We start from the raw sequence: 12,419 nt of genomic DNA, 5'->3' as shown, positions 1-12,419 counted from the left end.
ATTATGGGAAAAAACAAACCAAGACCAGATAGAATCAAGGCTGTTTTGTCTATCAGCCAATGGATTAAGAGACCGATATTTTGATACAGGTTCAACCTCTATAGTCGGGGCTTCTGTCATCCAGCATCCCCACGGGTGCTCCTGGGCAAGCCTCATGCTCAGCAACTCCTCCCCCACCCTTCCAGAGCTTCCGGAGCACTGCAAGAAGCTCATTTCGCCCTGGTCCACCCTAGGGAGTTATTTTGAAATAATAAATTGAGTGTCCACACTACCAAGCCTGTTATTTCAAAATAACAGGCTGGTTATTTTGAAATCTGCCCTTCTGCTTTCCTTGGGGAAGAATGTTTATTTCAAATTAGTTATTTCAAAATAGCATTACTGTGGACACGCTGCTGCTACTTTGAAATAACTACTCCCCAGAGTCATTCAGAGTCATTACTCCCCAATGCTTCCTGGGGCTCTAAATCAAGGTAGCGTGTCCACAATAATGGAGCCTGCCTCAGACTAATTTTGAGGCTCCCCAGAGTGGGGATACACTATTTCGATTTTGTTTTGGCAGTTATTTTGAATTTTGTTATTTCAAAATAATTTCCTAGTGTAAACATGTCGCCACTGCGCTCAAGCTCAGGGAGGGAGGAGGAGAAGCGGGGGCTGGGGAGCATTCAGGGAAGAGTCAGGGTGTCTGAGAAGCCCTGAGGATGGAGGCCAGGAGTGCAGCCCCACGGCTGGCAGCAGAAGCCAAGAGTGCAGCCCCACAGGGGCCGGGAATGCAGTCTGCCAAATGGGGGCCGTGGCAGGTGGCGGGAGCCAGGAGCGCAGCCCAGCGGCCACCTAGCTGTGCTCCCAGCCCCCAGCTGCAGCGTTCCTCAGATGCCCTCCCTCTTCCCCCAAGTGCCTTCCTATCCCATCCCCGCTTGGTCAATGCTGCCACCAGAACAGAGCTCTGCAGCAGATTCCCTGGTTTGGGACCAGTCAGGTCTCAAGGGTGCCGGACCAGGAAGGTAAAACCTGCACCCTTATCTTACAACTTTATAGATCAGGTAAGTAAAGACACTTTGTAGGCTTTAAGAGCATACCTAAGGCAAAAGCTAAGGCAATCTCTTAATTCCCTTCATACGGAGAATTAGAAAGGGAACAGACCTTGAAACAGTCTAATCCATTCCCCAGCCAGAACAGGACTGCCCTTCACAGTATGTTTGCTAGTGCTTTGTCCATTGAGTTTTAAATATCTCAGTACCTGTTGGCTGCTTTTCTCCACTTGCTTATTAACTCAGCATCAGGAGAGACATTTAAGGTGAGATATGTAAATAATCTCCATGCTGCAGGTAGGGAAACTGGGACACAGAAAGTTGTGGAGTTGCTCAGTTTCACACAGCAAGCCTACAGCATAGTGAACCCCAGAACTCCTGATTCCATGTCCTGTCCCTCAACAAGTAGGCCAGACTTCATCCCAAGAAAACTCAGGAGAAATACATTTCAGATCACCCTCCCTGTGACAGGCAGTAGTTAAGAAAGATTCTTACTACTGAAAATTTGTTATCTCCTGCAGGTGCCATATGTCCTCGCGACCACCCGCTCCCAATGTAGTCTTCATTGACAGCACTAAACATTAGAGGGATACTAGGATCTGGTCTGAATTTGCAGTGCCTTCTATCTGCGTTGCCTGAGGAACAACATAATAAATAGTTAGGTTATTAGTGAACCATCATCATTACAGAATAAAAAGAGCTGTTTCCAAATGTGCCTTCCCAAACTGCTTGCCTACGTCTAGACTGGCCACAAATTCCGGAAAAGGGATGCAAATCAGGTAAGTCAGCATAGGGATTTAAATAAACATGTCCGCCGCTTTTTTTCCGGCTTTTCCCCAAGCGTCTAGACTGGCGCGATCCTCCGGAATAAAGCCCTTTTCCGGAGGATCTCTTATTCCTACTTTCAAGTAGGAATAAGAGATCCTCCGGAAAAGGGCTTTATTCCGGAGGATCGCGCCAGTCTAGACGCTTTTTTTCCGGCTTTTCCCCAAGCCGGAAAAAAGCGGCGGACATGTTTATTTAAATCCGCGGGGCATATTTAAATCCCCCGCGGATTTCCCTATGCTGACTTACCTGGTTTGCATCCCTTTTCCGGAATTTGTGGCCAGTCTAGACGTAGCCCTTATGTTTCAAGATTCTAGGTACAATCTGAGTATTAGTTCTATCAAAATCAAGGAAGAAAATATGTCTTGATTGGCACAGCAATCAGATATATATCAAGAATCACATATCTCAAGAGGTTTAATCTTGGCTGGATAGTTTGATTCTGATACTTTGGACAACATTTTAACATGTCAGATGATTACAGTCACTTGAAAACAATGTTTAAATTACAGCTTTCACCATATGAACCACTGAAGTCAATGGGATGACTTACTGATAGTTCTAAGTGCTTGTAGGATCATGTCTGTAGATCTGAAAGTTACGCTGAAGACTGTGACTGAGATATAGCTGAAGGGATGCAACTTCTATAAAACATTTAACAATTACACAGCTACCTTTCTTACCAACAACTTTCAATACGAAAACTGAAATAATTCTATAAACTTAAGATAGTTGTATATCGTTTACGTTTCATTCAGGAGGTGAAAACAATTTAATTATTTTCTTACATATACAACAGAGAAGAGGGAGTCAGATGTACTCAAGTGAAATAGTGAAACTGGGGCAATGGTAGTACTGGGTTTCAAAAAGCATGTGTTATATCCTGAGTAACACGTGAAACAATGTATTACAATAATTATTTGCTTTTGCCCAGTTGATTTCACTTAGTTCAGCTTTCCCAAAAACATTATTTCAGGGATACATATTACATACGCCTAATTTTCTGGTATTTTATATTCTAACTAATTCTGTCACAGAGCTATTTTGATTACTTCATACTCTGATCCTACAAAGACAGACATGGGTAGATCCTCAGACAGTGTAAACCTATGACAATCTACCACAGTGGAAGATTTGCTCCAGGATCACCTTTAAGCACTTGAGTAATCCCACTGCCTTCAATGAAAATGAGCATTTCAGACACACACACACAGATGCTGAACCACCAGACTTGCATCTGGGTAAACTATACAACCACCTCATCCTATACCTGTTACTCATGTCCTTCCTCGTCCCTCCACAACCCTCCCTCTCCCCCACGCTGAGATACACTCAAACCCCTGTCACGTTTGTCACATAAGCCATATGCCTGCAGAGAAATCCTTCAGTATGCTCCCTTCTGCCAGCACACAGACCCACTAGAACAGGCATGAACGTCTGCACTGGTAGATCCCTGTTACAGGACTAGGGTTATCAAACCAGCACTTCCATGCAGTTTCACTGACTTTGGTGAGCACAGGGCTCTGCCTCCACAGAGCTTATTGCAGGACTCAGGTGACAGACTAAAAGATCTACAGAACAAGACCAGTCCCCTTTAAGTATTTTCTATGAAGTGCCTAGCCAACATCTGGGAACCATCAAAATACACTCACACATACATACATACCCAGTGTCTTGTGTTTGGAAATATGTTCAATCACCCATCTAGGCAATCGTTTTGCCTGATCATAAGAGAGTGCATGATTTGTGTAACATCTGGTCTCTGTTCCAGCTACAGGGAAACCATACTGTTCCAGCAGAGACTCTTCCACTGGCTCTAAGGGGAAAAACAAACAAAATGTGACCCTCAGAGAAAATTGGGATTAGAAACAGAAGAGGAAGGGGAACGTCTCTTATGTGTCTTCACAGAGTATTGAACAACGGGACTATTTGAGTTTAACTGAAAATGTATCTGAGATTTAAAAAGGAACGTAGACAAATAACTCCTGTCCACCAGAGAAACATCCATGCTTGATGCCAAGTGTACATTAATAATAATTATATGAATAATAATTAATTGCATTAATAATTAATATTTAATAAATAACTAATAATAGTGATTCCCTGGTCACAATTACAGTTGACGACCTGTCAGCCAACTCTTAGTCCACTGAACTCAAACTCAGGATAGACTTTGTGTTGATTTTTGTATTCTTGTTTCACACCAAATGTCAGTGTAAATGTCAGTGCTGTCCCCTTCATCACACAGCCTTATGGCTCAGTCTGTCAGAAGGGGAGACAAGAGGCCTGAGGAGCAGCGAAGGCCAACGCTCAGGGAGTGGGAGCTGGGATAGGAACTTCCTAACTGTCAGGGTGGTTAAACACTGGAATAAATTGCCTAAGGAGATTGTGGAATCTCCATCACTGGAGATATTTAAGAGCAGGTTGGCTAGACATCTATCAGGGATGGCCTAGACAGTACTGGGTCCTGCCGTGAGGGCAGGGGATTGAACTCGATGACCTCTCGAGGTCCCTTCCAGTTCTAGTGTTCTATGATTCTATGATTCACAGATCAAACCAGCAATGATAAGCCCCCACATTCTCACCTCCCAAGGAAGCCTGTGGGCCGTGCAGGTATTTATCGCACCACAGAATGCACTCAATCTCTCCTAGCAGCAGGCTTTTGCTTCTTCCCAGTTCGACAAAATGCTTAAACATGGACTTTGCCAGCGCAACCCACGCAGACACTCATACCTCTATGGTTCACCAGGGCCTGAGTAACAACGGAGCAGAACCCTTTGCAGTATATGTGCTCATATGTCACTGAGCAAATATACATTCATGGACAGGCTGAAAGAGTTCTCCCACCAAATGACATTGTCACACACAGTGTTATTCTCCCCATGGTTATTCTGGAGGCCCCTGCATGTTCCCTTTCATGCCTTGGCTTATGAAACTATAACTAGATTGCAGAAGTCCTGGCAAAAGAAGGATTAATTACACTTGCAAAGGGCGGAGAATGATTGGTTTTGGCCAACTGACATCTCATTGGAAATATCTACAGACCTGTTTGGATGCCAGAATCATCATACCATCTGCACCACTGGGGCTTGCTGTGCTCATCACAATCTTTGCAAAACCAGAAATGAGCCATTTCCCTATGATAGCGAGGGGCTACTGACTTGTACCTTCAGCCAGGAAGAAGACTTACTGCTGCTGGAGCTGGATGGACCCAGGCCACGGAAGTCAGGGGATGTTTTGTGCTCCCACCTTGTGGGCATTCTCGGGCCAATGGAAGAGGGAGCATAATACCTTTATGTCAAGTATCAGAGGGGTAGCCATGTTAGTCAATTCAAATGTCACCCAACTGATTTAGCAGAGTGCTCAGCTAGTTATTTTGTTTCTACTGGTGGCACACAGTTGCACATGCTTTGGTGCACATAACAATTTATTCTGCACATGGATGGAAAAAGATTAGAGGGAACATTATTCCCTGTCTGTAGGAACAGTGGCACAGCTGCAGCTTGCGGACACTGTTTCATGAACAAGTCACCCTATTGAGCGCAGGCAGTCTCTCTCTCATGAGTCCTAGCCTTCATTTAAATATTTTTTTTTCAAACTGTAGAGAACATAACAATTGTTAAATCTTTCGGAAATCTGACATCTCAACAAATCCTGCTAATATATAAGGGGAGTGGGTTGGTGCATTACTGACATACACACAACCAATTCAATGGGAAAGGGGAAAAAGAACAAAAGAAACCTTTAAGAAGAAAATGCCTGAAAGTCAAAAATATTTATGTACTGGCACACCTACAGTAACTTATCTCCCACCACCAGACACTTATTTTTGTACTAAAAATAACACAAATACCCGTAAGCAACAATCAAGCGAAAAAGATGTCATTACAAGCAATTAACTACTTGTGCGCAAAAGCCATAGGAAACCACTTCCTTACCACGTTTACTGATTAATTTTCACTGGAAGCAGCAACAAGGAAGGTGGATGTTATTTTTAATTCAATTCACATTCAATGGTCTCAGGATAAACCTCTGCTCTATGTTGGTGTGTGTACACACACACACATACACAAAATATGACAAAAATACTGTCATTACAGCAATGGGGGGCAATCTATTTATTGGAGAAGGAATAATAGGACAGTGGGGGAGGTTTCCTGAGGATAAGAAATTGTAGGGAGGAATATTGGCAGGGCCGGCCTTTGGGGTGAGCGACCTGGCTGATCACCCAGGTGCCATAGTCAGGGCACTGTGGTGTCTATGGGGCCTCCCTGAGGCCTGGTGTGGCATCCAGAAGCGAGTCACTGCAGAGCAGGGTCAGCCCTATAGGTGGGTGATGTGGTGGGGGGAGCTATGGGCAAGAAGCAGGGCAGACACAGTGTATGAAGCTTACGTCAATGGGAGAAGATTGTAGGAGTGGGGAGCCCAGGGAGACAATGAGAGCCTAGGGTGTGAAAATGCAAGTTCACACAGGGTGGTATGTCCCCTGAGGCCAGCTTTGGCTACTGGGGCTGGTCATGGGGCAATGTGGGTAGCTCTGTTAGGGGATGGGGCTTTGGTGCTGACTCCTTGGGAAATATGGGGAGGTCTGTTGGGGGACAAGTAGTGAAGAAGACATTGGGGTTAAGGGATTCATCTGGTTCCTGGAGCGATGTGGAGAGATCCCTGGGGGCTGGGCAGTGAAGAGGGTTACTGGGATTAAGGATGTTAACTAGTGGTTAATTGACTAGTCAATAGACACTTCCACATTCCTCCTTTGAAATGTGGGCAAGAGCCCCAGCTGACTGCAGGTTTCCCAAGGCATTTCCCCAGAACCCAGGGTCAGCTGGGCGGAGCTGCCACTTTCAAGTGTTTGTCAGAGGCTGGAGAAGGATGGCAGGAGACAAATCACTTGATCATTGTCTTCAGTCCACCCTCACTGGGGCACCTGGTGTTGGACACTGGGCTAGATGGACCTTTGGTCTGACCCAGTACGGCCATTCTTATGTTCTTATGTAAGTACCCCTTCTTCCCACCCCCTTTGCTGCCTCTATCTGATTGAGGCAACAAAGGGGGGGGGGAGGGGAAATCGACTAGTCGACTATCCAAACAACATTTGCTTATTGGATAGTCAATTAGTCGACTAGTTTTTAACATCCCTAATTGGGATAGGGAGTACTGGAGTATGAGTGATCACATGGCTCCTGGGGCGATGTGGGGAGGTCAGTAGGGGCTACACAGGACACAGAGGGCTGTGGGGCAAAGGGGATGGTGATGGCGACTGGGAGAAGAGCTGTCAGGTGGCTAGCTCCTGCGCTCATGATGGAAGATCCACAGGAGCTGGGCAGGAACGAACAAGGAGGGCTGATGTAGGAACGGCACTAAGAGATGGGGCTAGCTCCTGGGGCAATGCAGGGAAGCCTCGGGGAGCTGGACAGGGAGGAGGATTACTGAGATATGGGGCATTGGAAGACAGGGACTGGAGCTGCCTCCTTAGGACAGGTGTGGAAACCCATGGGGCTGGACCCTGGCTCCTGGGGAGCCCTATGGGGGCTGGGCAGGACCCAGAGAGCTGGTGAGGCATCTAGGGATGACTCTTGATTAGAGGGTCAGCAGGTAGCAGATGGAGCTGGGCACTAGGGGTAACCAGGGAACGGGGGAAGGGAGAAGGATGGTGGAGACCAAGGGAGCCAGGCACCTGGGGCAGGGCTTGGGGGATGGCGGAGGCCGGGAGGCCGGGCACGGGGGGGAGGGAAGGGGCCGGGCACAGAATCGGGGGGGGGGGGGGGGCACTGTGGGGGAGGAGCTGATGGGGCCAAGCGCCGGGGGGCGGGCACGGAGGAGCAGGGCTGGGGGGGGGGGAACCGAGGCCAGGCACCGGGGAGGGCTGGGGGCGGGCTCGGGCTGCCAGACGCCCAGCTCCCGGCGCACAGGCTGCCGGGCCGGGATCCCCCCGCCCCCCGCCCCGCTCTTACCCTGCGGCCGCTCGCGAGGGGGCGCGGGGCCGGGCTGGCGGCGGAGGAGCCCCAGCGCGGCCAGGCCGGAGGCGGCGGCGCCCAGCGCGGCCCCGCACACGAAGCCGCCCAGGAAGCGGCGCTTGGCGAAGCCTGAAGTTCTCGCCATGGCCCGGCCGGGGGGAGCAGGCGGCTCCCGCTCCGCGCTGCCCCACAGAGCCCCCTGCAGGCCGGCCGGGGAGCGGCCCGGGGCTCGCTGCCGGGGAGCGCAGGCCCCTCCGTGTCCGCCCCCCCCCCCCAAGCAACAAGCGGGGCAGAGCTGCCGTTGCCCCCCGCGGGGCTCCCCCTGGTGCGGATCATCCCCTGGGCGCTGTGGCTAGAGGGGATGGGGAAAGCTCGAGGCGGAGCCCTAGGGACAGGCCATTCCCATTCCCGCTTTCACCTTGGCTGTGTCTAGACTGGCCAGTTTTTCCAGAAAATCAGCTGCTTTTCCCGAAAAACTTGCCAGCTGTCTACACTGGCCGCTTGAATTTCCCCAAGAACACTGACTTCCTACTGTCTGGAATCAGTGCTTCTTGCGGAAATACTATGCTGCTCCCGTTCAGGCAGAAGTCCTTTTTGCGCAAAAGGGCCAGGCTCGACAGCTCAGATTTGTTTTCCGCAAAACAAGCCCCGATCACGAAAATGGTGATTGGGGTTTTTTTTTTTGTGGAAAAGCGTGTCTCGCTTGGCCACAGACACTTTTCCACAAAAAGTGCTTTTGCGGAAAAGCATCCGTGCCAATCTAGACCCTCTTTTCTAAAAATGCTTTTAACGGAAAACTTTTCCATTAAAAGCATTTCTGGAAAATCATGCCAGTCTAAACGTAGCCCTGGAGAACAGCTTGTTTCCCCCTCTCGAGCCTGCTCCAGGAGTTAGCTCAGGGAAGTTCCCCAGCCTGAGCGACACGGGAGGCCAGAGACCTTAATTCTTGCTGCTGATTTTGGCCTGTTATTCGCGCCTGCAGCAGCCACAGCCGTGCTCCTACCCAGAGCCGAGCCAGTTTTACATGATAATAAATTTAGTCTGTAACTGGTATGGTTGAGACGGGTCAGAATTGTGGCTAAGAAAAACCGAGGACGACTAGGGGGCCAGATGCCAGATTCTGCCCCTCTTTTTGTTTTGTTCAGGGTTTTTGACTGTACCCATTAATATCTATGCACTTTCCAAAACCTAAGACATACAATGTGACTTAGGACAGTAGATATATACTCACTGTCTCTTCCACCCCACAGCTGCATAAGGTAGATCAGAAGTGCATTTTCCAAAGATGTTAATCCATAGTTGCTGTGTAAAAAAGCACATGGGGGCTGTGATCATCGTTAGATTCTGTGGTAATGAATTCCAAAGGCTTGGGCCTTTTATGAGAAACATTCTAGGTAGCTCAGGGCTTGTCTGTACTACATTAGGTCAGTGAAGTGCCAGGGCAGTAATTCAATCAGCTGGTGTCTTCACTGGGGGGCACATTCTCATCCTGAGCATTTCCACCAACTGAAGTAGGGCAAGGTGGGGCACTGACAGCCATACTGGACTCACAGCCAGAGTCTCCAACCCACACTGAGGTAACAACCCCAGCTGTGAACCCATGGGTTGTCAACTCATGGGTTCAACTGTGAGCCCCACCCTGCTCACAGAATGACAGATCACCACTGAAGTAAGTAGTGCAGTATCTATAAGGGCACTGCATCTCCCTAACTACACTAAGACCTATGTCTCTTGTGGAAGTAGGTTTCTCTCAGTGTAGCAGGCCATGTATTGTGGCAGAAGCAGCATTCTAGTGTGGATGCTGCTATAAATATAGGGAATGTAAGCTACCTTAAGTCATCCCAGCTCTAATGTTGATCAAACATCAGGCCACCCATGGTCTTCTGCCTTCTGGCAGATCTTTCCAGTGTTTCCAAAAAGCAGAGCTAATGAGACCTCTACTAAGTCTTTCAATTCCCAGGCTGAAATGAACAGCCTTAAAAATAAGGATGGTTATTTTAAAAATGGGTGCTCTGAAATTCCTATTTAGGCACCTAGTTAACTGGCCTGACTTTCAAAATGGCTGACTGTTCTGCCACTCCTGCAGACTCCAAATAGGCATGCTAAATGGAAAGGGTGCATGTTCAAGAGTAACATGTGAGAAGAGTTATTTGAGCACGTCAGCACAGAGATCTTGATATCTAGCTCATGGAAATCCTGTTGCACACCCGTTTGCAACAGAAGCCCTCATTTTGCTGAAGTGTTGGTGTGGTATTTAGTTTCTACAATTATGCTGAGTTACATAAGCAGCAGAGAGATTCCAGATGTCAAAGATCAGCACAATTGCCTTGCTGTGTTCCCTCTCCCACCCAACAAAGGTAGGAAACAAAGATGACACATGGGGACAAAAGGGAGCTGCAGTTTCAATAGTAACTCGTTACCTTGGATAACCCCCTCTGTACCTCAGCCTCCTCTATAATATAAGGGTAAATGTGCCTCCCAGCAGAACATGAGTTAATAAATGTTTGTAGCACACTTGAGTGCTAAGAATTAACTGAGAACCATAATATTTGATGTCCCTTGGTAGCTCATGAGGGCCGTTGTTGGCCAGGTATGCTTCTCTCACCTTCTCACAGCTAGGGTTGCAAAATCCCATTTAATTAGTTAACTGGTTAAACTGATTAAAGTAGCCCCCCTGTCTGCTGAGGCCAGACTGGAGTGCCTCTTCGCTCTGCCACAGGCAGGGGATGCTCCAGCCTAGACAGAGCAGCCCCACCTGTGTGGTGCGCAGGCCTACTGTGGACAGAAGCCGCTCCAGAACTGGCAGGTGGGGAGCTGCTCCACCTCCCCCACCATTTAATGGTTAACTAGAACCGGTAAGCATTACACATTAAGAATGAACGATTAAACTTTGTGTGTCTCTAGTCCCAGAATGCTCATGCTGTCCATGTCTATGCATCTTATCTGGGGACAGTAGGACTAGAAACAGAGATTAGTGCTCAACCTGTGCACATGCCCATAGGATTTGCCTGTGCGGCCATCTTTTTTTTATTAACGAATTATTTGTTGCCACACATTTCTTGCACAGGCATGAGATTTCCATAAGTTTCTCAATAGCATTAAAGGGCACATTCCATGACTGAACAGATTCAATTGAAACATCATTTCAGAGTTTCACTGCCCTCCAATAAGAAGAATTTTACAGGTGATGCGTTGGACCTAGGCAAGCTGCAATTCTGTGCCAATCTCACTAGATGGCAAGGAGGCCATAAACAATGAAGATGCAATGTATTCTGAAAGCAAATAATTCAGGCAGATGTAAAGAAGAAAAATGTCTTTAGAATTTTACCAATAAAAGAAGAGCTTAATAGTTGTAATTTATTGTTTATTTTCATATACAAAAAGATAAACTTGAAATATTTCTCTCTAGTTTTTTTCCTCCTATTTGTTGGGATATAGCTGCTTCACGCAGGGCAAACACTACATTCATACTGGTTTATTCAGGCACCCAGTGCAAAGCTGAAACAGCAAAACCCCAACATGGCAGATCTAATTTCAATCTTGAGACTCACTTCTAAAATACCACAGTAAAAAGGAACAAAGATCCACTGCAAATTTATGAACTATGATACAATGTTCTTTCCAAAACATCTTCATCTCATAACTGCAATACAATGGATGTCTGCTTTAGGCCATTTTATATATGTATATATATATTTTTATATATATATAATATATATAAAAAATCAGCACACTTCAATCCAAAAGGGGTTACAGCAATGAGCTTAACTCCGTATACTCTTTTTTCTTTAACAGGATACTTCAATATAACTTTTGTTAACTCAGTAGTACAAGCTAGCTCTGTTCTACATTTTAATAGCTACAAGAGTGAAATATAACCTACAACATTTACATTTCACATATCCTGGTATACAAACAGTATTTATTGAATTTGAGCCAAGGACCAAAAGAACCTTTAAAAATTATTTCACCATCTGATAGAGCTTTCTGTGATTTACACTCAAGTTTACTTCTGCAGTCTTCTCAATTATTTACTTAATGTCATTGTCAGACTTTCTTAAATCATTCAAACTGGAAATCCTGAAGAAACAGGTTACTGCAAACTCTTATGTATATTCCATATATACAAGTTAAGTAACACAGCGTAATAAGACTTAGCTATCCATCCTAAAACTGATATACACATATTTCACTAGGCTAGATAAGTCTTAGGATCTTTTTTTTAAATAAAGCACAAATTTAGAAGTAGCTAGTAAAACTGATAATATGACAATTTAAAATGACTAATTGTTAGGGTGAAATTTCTTTCTGCTGGTGCCAAAACATTTTCAGTTTTGTACTATGCTGTGTTGTTTAACTGTATGTGTCTAAAGTTACATGCAGAAAGCTCTTTCCACAAGAATTTACATCAAACTGTACTTGTCAACTTTACAATAGAAAATTAGTCAAATTTCACAGAAATGTGAATAGTAACAGGTGAAAAATTAAGCCTTCAACTCTATCATGAGGATCATGCAGAATTCATAAGCAGTATTTTGAAGAAATTGACAATGGCATTGTGTGGACTTATGGCATAGAATAATATCAAGAAGTATGTTACTCACTTCAA

At 46.2% G+C, this 12,419-nt stretch overlaps 1 protein-coding gene across 1 annotated transcript in view; it reads right to left on the bottom strand.

The window, feature by feature from the left end:
• Positions 1 to 8,067, bottom strand: part of EXOG (exo/endonuclease G) — a 37,094-nt gene extending 29,027 nt beyond the window's left edge. The window contains exons 1-3 of the mRNA XM_075922834.2: positions 7,808 to 8,067; positions 3,520 to 3,669; positions 1,524 to 1,663 (exon numbers count right to left, since the gene is read on the bottom strand). Of these exons, the coding sequence (XP_075778949.2) occupies positions 1,524 to 1,663; positions 3,520 to 3,669; positions 7,808 to 7,955 (438 nt within the window). The 5' untranslated portion in view covers positions 7,956 to 8,067. The remainder of the gene's footprint in view (positions 1 to 1,523; positions 1,664 to 3,519; positions 3,670 to 7,807) is intronic.
• Between the last annotated feature and the right edge of the window lie 4,352 nt (positions 8,068 to 12,419).

The sequence above is a fragment of the Pelodiscus sinensis genome, chromosome 2 (genome assembly GCF_052426305.1).
Source record: "Pelodiscus sinensis isolate ZL-2025 chromosome 2, ASM5242630v1, whole genome shotgun sequence".
NCBI classification, from domain to species: domain Eukaryota; kingdom Metazoa; phylum Chordata; order Testudines; family Trionychidae; genus Pelodiscus; species Pelodiscus sinensis.
The sequence above is the reverse complement of the archived record's forward strand: the minus strand, read 5'-3'. Positions and strand labels throughout refer to the sequence as shown.